The 14,366-nt window shown below is 40.7% G+C and overlaps 1 protein-coding gene across 1 annotated transcript in view; it reads right to left on the bottom strand.

The window, feature by feature from the left end:
* Window positions 1-6,211: 6,211 nt before the first annotated feature.
* Window positions 6,212-14,366, bottom strand: part of LOC136620890 (sulfotransferase 6B1-like) — a 74,052-nt gene continuing 65,897 nt past the window's right edge. Inside the window, exons 5-7 of the mRNA XM_066595942.1 lie at window positions 13,725-13,819; window positions 10,456-10,612; window positions 6,212-6,378 (exon numbers count right to left, since the gene is read on the bottom strand). Of these exons, the coding sequence (XP_066452039.1) occupies window positions 6,248-6,378; window positions 10,456-10,612; window positions 13,725-13,819 (383 nt within the window). The 3' untranslated portion in view covers window positions 6,212-6,247. The remainder of the gene's footprint in view (window positions 6,379-10,455; window positions 10,613-13,724; window positions 13,820-14,366) is intronic.

Below are 14,366 nucleotides of genomic sequence, written 5' to 3'. Positions count from 1 at the left end.
AATCCAGGGTAAAGTTCAAAAAAGCTAGTGCAGGATAATAGGTCAGTCCAATTTCTCTAAGATAACATACTGGGTTACAAGACAAACTGGTACACCTTTTCCTTCTACCGAACCCAAGGTTAAATGTCCTGAGCAATTTCCGAAAAATCACATGGACATTCTGACTTTCCGTTCAAGCTTCGTCCACAGTCCTCTGGTACTTAATGAGTTGGTTTGGTCGTTTCCTTTCTCCAGTAGGATACTCCAGTGTGGGTCTTTTCTCTGCCCTCTGATTTCCCTGAATTGTCTCCTGTGGATTCCTCCTTCACTGTTTTAGGCCTTCTATATGATGACCCAGATTGTGTGGTGATGGCAGAGAGTAAACAGGTTTAACATTTTTAATGTATACTAAAGAGCCTTCTATTAATTGTATCTGGTAGGTTGTTATTGTTTCATGAGATGTTGGCTGAAGTAAATGCACTTATTGACAAAAAAATAATAATCAAGCACCTAGAATCAGAATAAAAACTTTCTCTGTGTGATTGTAACTGACGCCTTGAAGGCAGGCTCTAGTACCCTGTTGAACTGCCTCTAGCTTGGATGCAAGATATAATATGGACAGCATGGAGGCTCTAGTACCCTGTTGTACTGCTTCTAGCTTGGATACAAAATGTGATACAGGAGGGCATAGAGGCTCTTGTACCCAGTTGTACCATCTCAAGCTTGAATACAAGATGTGATACGGACATGCATGGAGGCTCTAGTACCCTGTTTTACCGCCTCTAGCTTGGATACAAGATGTGATATGGGTGGGCATGAAGGCTCTAGTACCATGTTGGCCTGCCTCTAGCTTGAATTCAAGATGTGATATGGGCGGGCATGGAGGCTCTAGTATCCTGTTGGGCTGTCTCTAGCTTTGATGCAAGACGGGCATGGAGGCATACAGGTTCCATATGGTATCCTGCTGTACATTGGTCCACTGAGCCTCCATATCGTCCAAACTCGTAGGTTGTCAAAGTTGAGGTCCCAGATGGTCCCATACATGTTCTATTGGTGATAAATCGGGCTTTCGGGCAGGCCATGTAAGTGTGGTAATGTTGTGACACCCTAGTTGTGTGTTGCTGGAAAATACTTCTTGGAAGCCCTGCCATGAGAGGCAACACATGTGGATATGTGATGTCCTGAACATATCACTGAGCTGTCGTCCCTCCTACCACTACTAGAGGTGACCAATTGTTGTGTGCAATGCTCCCAGACCCTCACACCAGCAGTGGGGGCAGTGTGCCACTCCAGAGCAACGGCAAGACTGAGGCTCTCACTCTTGGGTCTCCAGACACGTCAGTGCCCAAGCTAAACCTGGATTTGTCGCTGAAGACAACCTGGTTCTACTCTGTATGAATCCAGTTTCCTCATTCACAACAACACTGCAAATGGAGGAGACAGTGGGTGTGTCAAAGATATAGGTAAGGGGCACCATGAGACCAAATGTCCTTCAGCCAAGTGCCTAGAAATAGTTCTGACAGATACAGGGGGGTGTAATGATGGTGCCATTTCTCTCTGGAAGTCGGACAACAAAACATTTGGAGCTGATCTTGCTTGTTGGACGATCAGATGATCCTCTTTACTGGTGATCTGTCGAGGGCGTCCTTAGCTTGGTCACCTTGTGTGCCCTCGCGCATCCACTGATCCCATCACCTCCTAACAGTCTGGTCAGAATGGCCCAGGTGGTGGACAATTTGTTGATACGACCATCCGACTTCTCGCATTCTAATAATGCACCACCTCTCAAACTCTGGTAGCTGGGCGAAGTCTCTTGGATTGCGTCATAGAGGCATCCAGTGGTCAACAAGCTCTACATAAGTGGGAAAAGAGGTCATTACACACAAGTAATAGTTTTATAGGCCAAGTGTGGGATCACTTTTAGGGTCTCAGATGACAAGACCGTTTATCTAATCGCACCACAACTCTAACAATTTGCATATCTGCCTGAAATGTAACTGTATGTCAAGTTTTGCAGCAAAAAAAAACTTCTTATGGGGGCGGGGTTTTATTTTACAAAAAGTGCATATAATTGTTTAGTTATGAAAGAATTAGACAATACAGTAGGAGAGAAAGGCTTATAACCGCTGTGGTGCCTTAAAGAATACATTTTCTATATCTTAACAAAAAACTTGTTTCTTGCTACAACTATACATAATGCTGAGCTCATTCTCTTCTCCGTGGAGGAGCTCATCCGACTGGATTAGTTTCTGGCAAGGAATGATCATTTTAGTTTAGGGTTTGTTTTTGTTTTGCTCTCGCAAAAAATAGTTTAAAGCTGGTCAAACTGACCTCTGTCACGCTATAGAAAGTGAGTCAGCAAGAAAAGACAAAGATGGTGCAATAGTGGTTTCAGGTCCCACCAGTTCCAGCTCATTCTGGGGAAAGGTCATTACAAAAGCAAATACATCTCCAAAATATTTTACATAGTGATATTTTCATCTTCATTCATGCCAGCTAATATCTATATTGGAGAACTCTAGATTCCACCCAGTGCTAAGAAGCACTATCAGGAGGGTGCCGAGTGCTGGAAGGATTCCTTCACACAAAACTTTGTGTTTTAAATGCTCGTATAAAAGCATACCATGTACTCCAAGTGTTTTTAATGCTGTTTTATTCCTCTGTGTTAGTACATGCAGTTTTTTTTCTAGTGTTATTTAATTGCTATAGATAAGCCATAGAAAAAATATACCCAGAATAGACAGTATTTTGAAAAAAAAGCCACAAGACCCAAAAAGTAATAAAAGCAGAGTATATATATAAAGTTTTCAATAATTTGATAGACTGTTTAAAGTAATATCTGGTCCCAAAATTTTTTTTTCTTTAAAAAAGCTGTTAAAACACCACTGTTACTACTGGGGCTACTGTGGGGGTCACTATTACTTCTGAGGCTACTGTGGGGATTACTATTAAACATTTAATAATGCTGAAACCTATTGTCTGTGCAGTAGTCTATACAGTTATAGACTTGTTTCCTGCTACAAAGAGAGATAATGTAGAGTTCATGTAAATACAAACCAGGAATGATAAAGGGCCCTTTTACACGGAATGATTATCATTTAAAAATCGTCTTGGGTCTTGCGTATTTGAACACTAAGGGCTCCTGCACACTTGCGTTTTTCTTGCATGTTGTTTTCACACGATATCGCTGCGTTTTTTCCCCGCGATTGTCAATGGGACTTTCTAACGCTAAAAACGCATTGCACAAAAATTGCAAAGCACAAACTTGCGATACGTTTTTAACATTAGAAAGTCCCATTGACAATCGCGGGGGGAAAAAAAGCAGCGATATCGCAGCGTTAAAAAAACGCAAGTGGATGTGAGCCCTAATTGTTCAGTGTAAACAGGGCAATGATTGAACAACAAATGAGAATTCATTTGATTCTCGATTGTAGTTTATTTTATACAGGCATAAAAATAATTGTTCACTCATCGTTGCGTGTGAACAGCAATCGTTAAGTCGTTCACATTCACTGGTACAGTAGATGTAAATGACTGAACGATATTCGAGTGCATTTGTGAACAATTTATCTGTATAAGTCTGTCATCGTTCGCTCATGGGAACGATTTTTCGCTCTATGTACCGTGTTTCCCTGAAAATAAGACTGGGTTTTATATTAATTTTTGCCACAAAAGAGATGCTACGGCTTATCTTTGGAGAATGTCTTTTTTACTTATTCAGCAGACCAGGTCCAGGTCCTTCTCACTGCTCTTAAGAGCCCCATCGCGGTTCCTGCAGTTCTTATCCTCCCACACAGGATCACTTCCTGGCTACAGGATTCGTAAATCCTGCCTCCATGGCTGTGATTGGTTTTTCGGGCGTTACATTGATTGGCTGAGCTGTGGCCATCACGGTGTGGAGATGGGATTTATGAATTGGCTGAGCTTGGGCCCAACTTTTTCAATGATAATTGTTCCATGTAAAAGGGCCCTAAATTGTCATTCCTAGTTTGTGTTTTCATGAACTTTACATTATCTCTAGTTGATGTATGGACTACATCACAGACAATAGTTTTCAGCATAGGCTTGGCATGAGGGGTTGCTGGGGTCGGCGTGGCAACCCGGCCCCTACGCTCAGGGGGCCTCAAGGCCGCCCTCCGCCATCCATATATGCACTTTCACTGCATTAGCACACGGGACAGATCACGCGGCAGGCAGAGCGGCCAACCTGAGAGGAAGCAGGGAAGAGCAGGGGGAGGAGGAGAGAGGTAGTCACATGGGCCGGCTGGGACTGATCATGTGATCATGTGCTGCCCCTCCCTCCTGCTGAAGAGAAGCTGCTGTGTCTGCATGTGCTGCTGTCACATGGAGAAGAAGTGGTTCGCGCGCCCAGGGTATGTGTATATGTGTGTGTGTGTATATATGAATGTGTGTATCTGTCTGTCTAAACATCTATCTATCCATCTCCTATCTATCTATTTATCCATCTGCTATCTATTTCTCCATCTACTATCTATCTATCCATCTGCTATCTGTCTATCCATCTCATATCTATCTATCTATCTATCTATCTATCTATCTATCTATCTATCTATCTATCTGTCTATCTATCCATCTCCTATCTATCTGTTTATCTATCTATCCATCTGCTATCTATCTATCCATCTCCTATTTATTTATCTATCTATCTATCTATCTATCTATCTATCCATCTGCTATCTATCTATTCATCCATCTCCTATCTATCTATCTATCCATCCATCTATCTATGTATCCATCTGCTATCTATCTGCTAGCTATCTATTCATCCATCTCCTATCTATTCATCCATCTCCTATCTATGTATCTATCTATCCATCTATTTTCGATCTATCTATCTCCTATCTACCTATTCGTCCATCTTCTGTCTATCCCTGCATTATTTATCCATCTGCTATCTATTTATGTATCCATCCATCCATTATCTATCTATCTATCTATTTCCTATCTATGTATCCATCCATTATCTATCTATCCATCTGCTATCTATCCATCTGCTATCTATCTATCCATCCATCTCCTATCTATTTATCCATCTGCTATCTATCTATCTGCTAGCTATCAATTCATCCATCTCCTATCTATTTATCTATCTGCTATCTATCTATCTCCTATCCATCTGTAATATATCTATGTATCTATCCATCTCCTATCTATCTATCCATCTCCTATCTATATATCCATCAATTATCTATCTATCTATCTATCCACCTGCTATCTATGTATCTATTCATCCATCTCCTATCTATCTGTCTCTTATCTATCTATACATCCATTATCTATGTATATATCTATCCATTATCTATCTACCCATCTGCTACCTATCTATGTATCTATCCATCTCCTATCTATCCATCTGCTATCTATCTATGTATCTATCCATCCATCATCTATCTATCTATCTATCTATCTATCTATCTATCTATCTATCTATCTATCATCTATCTATCCATTTATCTCCTAATCTATGCATCCATCCTTTATCTATCTATCTATCTATCTATCTATCTATCTATCTATCTATCTATCTATCTATCTATCTATCTATCTATCTATCTAAAACATGAACACACCCTAAGGCCACTCTCACACATGCTCAGAAAACGCAGCTTGTAATCATGGTATTTTTACCGGAATTTCAAGCAGCATTTTTGAACACATGGTACAGAAATTGACAGCACTTTTTAATGCACCCCATCATTGTGATGGGTGATGAGACGTGTTAAAAACCACGAAAACACAAAAATAGAACAGACAGCTCTTGAAAATCTCGGTGTTAGGAACACCTCAGTTGAGCGCAAGTTTGAGTAACCCTGTGGTTAGTACGGCGCTCTGGACACCGCGCTAATAGCAGTGTGTGAGTGTAGCCTGCGGGGCTACAAACAAATTTTCATGTAGTGCAGGAAATGCGTCATGTTTGGAAAGATTACGCCAAGGGTCAGATCATGTATGCAGCACGAGTTAGGTATGGGTACGGGGGAGGGGGGGGGTAGAGGCCCGGGGGGGGGGGGGGGGGGGCCCGAGCTGAACTTTTGCACCCGGGCCCCTGAGCCCTTAGGTACGCCACCTGGTTTTTAGCATTTATGGTAGTTGCTTAGTGAATCCTGCATTGAGCAGGGGTTTGGACCTGATGACCCTGGAGGTCCCTTCCAACTCTACCGTTTTATGATTTTAAATAGCAGAATACTGATTAATAAAATATAGTATAAATGAGTAAAATATAGAATATTTATTGCATCACATGACGGTTTCACCATTTACAATGGACATTATACTTTAGCAGTTCTCCAAGTTTGGTTCCTGCTAAACACTCTTCAAATTTTGAATCCACTTCGTGGCTTTGAGCTTTTGAGAAATGGCTTCTCCAGTCTCCAACATCCCCTACAGAAACAAATTAATGAACAGTAAGTTCTGTGGTCTAAAAAGAAATTACTATGATTGCAAGAAACTTTACGGATGTTTTCTGTCATTTTGATAGTCTTTTAAACAGGCAAAACATGACAAGCACCATACCTGGCATGTGAAGTAATATCTCTCTTGGATTTTTACTGCTTTTACCTCTAGACTAGCTCAATTTAAGCAAGGAGAATCCAGGGACAATAGTAAGGTACCTCCCTGCCATGTATCTCTCTCCATTCAGCAAGTATTGGTACAAAAATTGATGTTGAATGTAAACACCCAGCGATAAGTTAGTATTATGAACCTTCCTATTAGCAACAGAAGGAGCAAGACTAATATGACCTGGTTGACTTCTAACAGCTTGGTAAAAGCACAGAGCTAAGTAATTGAATCCTTTAACATCAAAAGAGTCATTTTCTTTGGAGGTCCTGTAGTGAGAGTGATCAATGAGTGTAACAGGTTCCCACAGGAGGTGGTGAGTTCTCCTTCAATGGAAGTCTTTAAAAAGAGGCTGGACAGACATCTTTCTGGGATGATTTAGTGATCCTACATTGATCAGGGTGTTGGATCCGATGACCCTGGAGGTCCCTTTGAACTCTACCATTCTATGATTACTGTTTTTAACTTATGTCAATGATGTCCATGAAATTCCTGACAAAACACTGCAGAATGCTGTGTTTTTTTAGACTGGCAGAATGGTGGACAACCTGGTGGAAACTGAATGGATCCCAAGAGGGTCAGTTTAACACTGTTTGGATCTGTCATAAGACGGAGCCGTTTAGTTCGGGAATTCAATTTTCCTACTTATTATAACCGAGCAGGAAGATGGAGTCATGGATGCAAACGTGAAAGAGCTGCAAATTACCACAGTAGGTTTTTAGGGATATTAGAGAATATTTGCTATTGGTATTTTGCCAGAATTCTGACATAAATTGCACTTTTAGTGCAAATGAATTGAGACAAAATTTACGATTCATTTTCACCATAAAGAGCAGATGTTTAGGCTAAATTCATACTTGATTCAGACGACTGGCTAGGCTTCCCATCCAGGGTATCCATCTGACAAGCGGAAAATGGTATTTTGATGGAACCCTAAACAGCTCCACAGCTTATTACTGAAACAAAGACCAAAGCTGCAAGCTTTCATCAGCGTTTCTGCAGATTTCCATTTATTTCTTGCATTTTGGCCATAGAGAACAGTATAGCTGACTACACTATTCTGCTTGGCCAAGAGGCTGGAATTGAATGGGAACCTTCTGAAATGGAGACAAAATCCTATGGCTTTGGTCTTTATTTCGGAAATGAAAGCCTATGTAGCTGTACAGGATTCCATCTGAATGCTGTTTTTGGCATGTCAGAGAGGAACCCTCAGACAGGAAGCCTAGTTAGTCGTTCGTACAAAGTGAGAGTGTAGCCTAAACCTCACTAGACACTTTTCAAAAGCATCTAGAAAGGGTGAGATGTTTGAGTGGAGTGAGGTTTGTAGGCATATTTATCAATTCAAACATTCTAAAAAGGCGCAACCTCACTCCAGTAGGTGGGTTAGTGAGTGGGTGAAAAGTTTGTAGGGACATCTCTAGACATATTTAAAGATGCAGCAAATTTATTCACAAGATAAATAAAAATAAATCTTGGAATTTGTATAGCACCAACTTATTACGCAGCGCTTTCAGGTAATTATTAACCCCCATCAAGCTGGGTACTCATTTTACCGACCTCGGAAGGATGGAAGGCTGAGTTGACCTTGATATGACAATATGATCAACTTGGCACTTGCTAGAAAGGAGAGAAATATATTCCAGTGAGGTGACATAAAAACTCCTTTGATGATAATTTGCCCCATGAAGCTTCTCCGCTTCTCCGCTACTTACTCGATATACCATCACTGAGCAAACACTATTACTCCATGTTCTAGGCTCTCAGTCTTTGGCGCTCTTCTGTATGCTGTGTTTTTAACCCCTTAACGCCACAGGATGTAAATGTATGTCCTGGCTGCGGGGTACTTAACGCAACAGGACGTACACTTACATGCTGTGGATAGCACAAGATCAGATGAAATCCCACGCTATCCAGCAGCAGACGCTGACTGTCACCGATAGCCGTACTCCCGCTGCAACAGCGGGGGTGAATCAGGACAGCGACCCCCGCTGTTAACCCCTTCCCTGCTGCAATCTATGTAGATCGCGGCACGTAAAGGATTCACAGAAGGAGCCCGCTCCCTCTGTGACGTCATTGGACTCTCGTGATGTAATTGTGGAGAGCCCGACAGATTACCAAGGCAACAGAATGCCAGATACAGGCGTCCTGCATTGCCAGTGTCTATGATCGCTAATACAAGCTATAAGGCATTGCAGGACAGAAGTCCTGCAATGCTTTATCATAGCGATCATAGGTGTGATTGTACAAGTCCCCTACAGGGACATAAAAAGTGTAAAAAAAAAGAAAAATGTATTTAAAAAAAGCCCCTTTTGTGCTTTTTCCCATATTAGCATGAATATTTTCTTTTAAAATTAAAATCCCACATATTTGGTATCACCGTATCCGTAACGATGCATACATTAAATTGAACATGCTTTTTTTCATCCTGTGCGGCAAAAAGCGTTAAAAAAAACCCAAAACGCTTATTTTTTTCATAAAAATGGTACCAATTAAAACTACAGCTCATATCGCAAAAAAATAAGCCCTCACAGACCTTTGTCCATGGAAAAATAAAAAAGTTATAGGACTTTGAGTGCAGCCATTTAGAACCTATTGTGAGATTAATGCTGTAAAAAAAAAAAATGATGGCACAATTGATGTGTTTTCTCTTCCCGCTGTCATAAAAAAAGTTAATAAAACTTTTACAATATAGTCTTATGTACCCAAAAACGGCACCAATAAAAACTACAGCTCGCCAGGCAAAAAAATAGCCCTTAAACGGCCACGTCAACGGAAAAATAAAAAAGTTATAGCTTTTGAAAAATGGAGATGAAAATCCGCCAAAAATAGTTGTGTCCTTATAACCAAAATAGGTCATGTACTTCAGGGGTTAATATGCAGCACCATGTATGATCCTAGTCTTGGGGGTATTTTGATGTAGTTTAATTAAGTAGAGGATACTTGGAATATAAGTATTAGGAAATACTGTTATAGATCACCAAAGGCCGCCTGCACATGGCCGGATCGGATCGCCTGCGAGAAATCTCGCAGCGGGACCCGACCCGCACCGCTGCAGGGACCAGTGCGGGACTCACCTTCTCCCACGGCTCTGGCTCTCTGATGCACAGAGCGGAGCCGGCGGCCCAGGAGTGACATTTCTGTGCGGGCCTCTGCAAGACCCGTACAGAAATAGAGCATGCCGCGATTTGTTTTCCGTGTGTGATTTCACACGGACAAATCACGTCCATCTGCCTAGGATTGCGTTTTTTAATGCAATCCTATGGCAGCTTCCACGGTCGGAAATTCTGCGGGAATTTCTGCCGCGGAATTTCCGCCCGTGTGCAGGGGGCCAAAGAGTGATTCCCATGTCTTTTATCCAATGCAGTCACTACAGAATTTATGTCTTACTCTTTACACGTTACAAGCAGTTAGTGATTCTGCCCCTTAATCCCTTCGCACCCTATGCCACATGTACACTATATAGCAGCTCTGGTGGCTGGTTGGTTTGCTTTATTTTTTAAAGTATCTTTACTGTGCAAATAGTAAAAAAAAACCTCTATACATTTGGCATTGCCATAATCGAACTAATATGCAGAATAAAGTTAGCATGTCATTTATATTGCTAAGTGAGTAAGTGAATATGAGTAAGGGTAATCCCCTAGCCAAACTGCTTCGTCTTATGACGGAACCAAACAGTGCCAAGCGGTCCCCATTAATTATAATGGGGTCCGTTGGGTTTCTGCTTAGCTGACCAGTTTTTAGGGAAGAAAAAGTGCTACATGCAACGCTTTTTTTTTCTGGTATTTTGTGCCGTATCTGTGATGGAACCTTCGAGCAGTGTTGGACTCTACAATGATAATGCAGTTATTGCAAAATGCTATTACATTTATGCTAATGGATACTAATCGTTGTAATTCATACCTTTTCTAAAAAAAATCTCAGCAAAATCACCATGAGTTTTCCCAGAATTCTCTTTCATATACTTAAAGCTTCCTTTTTCAGCAATTTGCTTCACTTGTTCTTCGGTGATTGACATTCCAAAGAATTCAGATATCTTCTTAACCGATCCCTCCAGATCCTACAAAGATGAGAGTAACAAGGATTCACTTCAAGTTTGAAAATGTTATGATTGGGAATAGAGGTGTAATTTCAGGCTCCTCGGACCCCCTGCAATGTTTGTAACAGGGGCCCTCTCATCCACCAAGTACAATACTAGTATCTTTTTATGCGCAGGAGGGGTTTTGACCCACTAAAACATTAGTACATGGCTATGGCTGCCCTCTGCACACCCTAAAGCTAACATGTTAGGAAAACATTGAATACTCATAGAAAATTGATGGCAGAAAAAGGCCACATGGTCCATCTAGTCTGCTCCTATTTCACCTATATTTCACCTTAGGATAGATCTATGCTAATCCAAGGTAGCTTGAATTCATATATTGCTAATTGTTCAACCACATCTGCTGAAAGTTTGTTCTGAGCATCTACTATTCTCTCACTAAAGATTTCCTGATATTGCTTCTTCCCCATTCCCCCCTCCCGCGACTAATCTCAGATTGTATTCCCTTTGCTCTAGTGTTTCACTTCCTAACAAAAACACTTCCTTCCCGAACCTTATTTATAACCTTTCACATATGTTGAGTTTTTGATCATGTCCCCCCTCTCCTCCAGACTTTACAAATTGAGTTCCTTAAGTCTTTCCTGATAAGTTTTGTTCTTGAGACCGTCCACCATTTTTGTAGGCCCCTCTTTGGACTCAATCTATTCTATCAATGTCTTTCTGTAGATGAGGTCTCCAGAACTGGTCCTAGTATTCCACATGCTATTCACTGTAGGGTTCGAGAAGAAAACTAAAATATGACTTTTAATAAATAATATATTAAAAAGGAACTTGAATCTCAAGTTTCCAAAGGGGCACAAAAAAAAAACATAAACCAGTTGCTTCTTCAGTAGGTAATCCCCACAAGGCTAGTATAATGAGGGATACCGTATCACCTGAAGAGCAGAAAAGAGGGCTCATATCAAGTGAAAGACCATTTTGCGGCTTGGACGATTGTCAGAGGCTACCCTGTAATGAATATAGTGTAACCACTGCCGTTTACTGAAAGGGTCAACCCCACTTATATATTCAAGATTTAGTCAGAGGTTTCCTTGGTCTACTGATGGAGATTTTGATCATGAGTGTGCTTGGGAAGAAAAAAGTTTCACCTCACTAGCACATTTTTTAGAGACCAAACGGAAATTACTCCTAAGAGGAATAACACCCTAGCAGGAGAAAGTGCCTGGGATGTAAATAAATCCCCGTATTGCGCACAATCTAACCAACCAAAAAAGAGAATTAGGGTGGATTCCTTTCAAAAAAGGATGGTATCGGCAGACCAATACTAGCAAAAAAACAGCCTGGGGCTGTAAATAGAGGATAAAGACGTAGCTTTTTTTCAGTAAATTACGCAGTTCAACGCGTTTCTGCGTAATTTACTGAAAAAAAAGCTACGTCTTTATCCTATATCAATACGGGGATTTATTTACATCCCAGGCACTTTCTCCTGCTAGGGTGTTATTCCTCTTAGGAGTAATTTCCGTTTGGTCTCTAAAAAATGTGCTAGTGAGGTGAAACTTTTTTCTTCCCAAGCACACTCATGATCAAAATCTCCATCAGTAGACCAAGGAAACCTCTGACTAAATCTTGAATATATAAGTGGGGTTGACCCTTTCAGTAAACGGCAGTGGTTACACTATATTCATTACAGGGTAGCCTCTGACAATCGTCCAAGCCGCAAAATGGTCTTTCACTTGATATGAGCCCTCTTTTCTGCTCTTCAGGTGATACGGTATCCCTCATTATACTAGCCTTGTGGGGATTACCTACTGAAGAAGCAACTGGTTTATGTTTTTTTTTTGTGTGTCCCTTTGGAAACTTGAGATTCAAGTTCCTTTTTAATATATTATTTATTAAAAGTTATATTTTAGTTTTCTTCTCGAACCCTACAGTGAATAGTTTGAACTTATCATCAGGTGTTCGTCCTGCTACAGTGATTTTGTTAGTATTCCACATGCGATCTAACCAGAACTCTATAAGCAGAATCACAATTTCCTTCTTTCTATTGGTAATACCTCCAGCTATGCAGCCAAGCATCCTTCTTGCTTTCTTTGCTGCCTGACCATACTGTGGTCTCATTTGGAAGCTGCGAGAAATTAGAACCCCCAAATTCTTCTGCTAAATCTTAACAATTTTGTAAATAAATTTGATGTTATTTTCCCCCTTTTCTCTTGACTCATCCAAACTATCCAGTAATGACTCTGCTCACATAAAAATACAGCTTTTCTGAACCATTGGAAATTATAAAAACTGAACGTTATCTTCTTAGCTATGAGAATAGAAATTATTTTATGTCATCAAGATTCATTTGATTATAGAGAGCCTAATTTATGAGGTTAGAAATAAAATATATTTTCTATTCCAGCCACTCTTTTTCTCAGGCTGTGTCCTGAATTGAGGCTTATTCATACAGCTGATGGGCATGTATGGTGCCGATCCTGGCAAAAAAACCCCAACATTTTCCTAATTTCTCATAGAAGTCCTTTAAAGTCCAACTGCAAACAGATACAGAGTATTTGCTAATAGTATACAACCGCTCACTCTTGTCCATGTACATATTTCTTCTTCAGACATTTAATGTTACTATATTTTATGCCTTTTGTATTATGTTAAGCAATGACCTGGCGCCACCTTGCTACCTGTCTGTATCATCTGCTGCTGTACAAAATAACTACAGGTAGCCACTGTTGTAATGGCAAGGATGAGACTGAACAAGCAATGGTTGGCAATATGGCAAGCAATGAAGTATAAATCAGTATGTTTGCAAGGTTACACAATCCAAGTTAGCAACATACCACCAAGAATCAAGTAGAAGAACAAGAGGAACCGAAATTTAGGACCAAGAGGGATAAAAAAAGCTGCAAACCTGAAATGGAAAAGTAGGACAAGATGGGGAAGACAAAGCTCTGTAACTAGGTTAGATACAAGCACATGGGCAAACCACATAAAGTGCTAGGAATTCAGGATAGATGAGAACGATGACACAATGCAAAAGCCCAGCATCTAAAGAACAGGAAGGACACAACAGCTGGAATGTGATAGTTGAATGGGATTAGTTGATATATGCTCAGTAGAGTGAATTGTTACTTACTTCTTTCATATCTTCAAATGTCATCAACAAAACTGTATCTTCATCGAGATGTTTGTTCCAGGCATCTGCATGATCAAAATATGACCCCCAGAGAACTAAAATGATCAAAACCAAATAATTTGTCTGGAAATAAGAAGTCTCTTACTAGAAATGTCCAAATTTGTGAACAAACACATAGATACTGTAAAAATGGGATGCAAATAACGTATATGGGTAATTCTATGTGGCTGTACAACTGTTGTGTTAGTCAGTATTTTTTGGCTTAAAAAACAACCCTAGAGGGGTTTTATCATGGGTATAAACATTTTTCCAGCAGTAGGAGGCGTTATAAAATTTAAAAAATAGATTATCGTCAGTTTCATCAGGCCCCCAAAGCAGTACTGGTGACAGTTTCCAGGTATACGGCCAGTTGGAAGCACATGACTGCTATGACCATTCAGGATACAATATCACGCCCCCAAACTCCTGGTATCATGGCTCTCAAGATATGGGGCTAATGCCAGGTGGTCCAATGGTGACGCTGCAGCCTCTAGTTAGCCACAACGGTCACGTGCTTACACCCAGCTGTCTACTTGGAAGCCAGTGCCGGAGCAATGTGAACCACTCAACTCTGCATGGGGCTCCAAGGAGAGGCAGGTATGA

The sequence above is a fragment of the Eleutherodactylus coqui genome, chromosome 3, assembly GCF_035609145.1.
Source record: "Eleutherodactylus coqui strain aEleCoq1 chromosome 3, aEleCoq1.hap1, whole genome shotgun sequence".
Lineage (NCBI taxonomy): Eukaryota > Metazoa > Chordata > Amphibia > Anura > Eleutherodactylidae > Eleutherodactylus > Eleutherodactylus coqui.
Note: the sequence above shows the minus strand (reverse complement) of the source record. Positions and strands in the feature narration are given on the sequence as shown.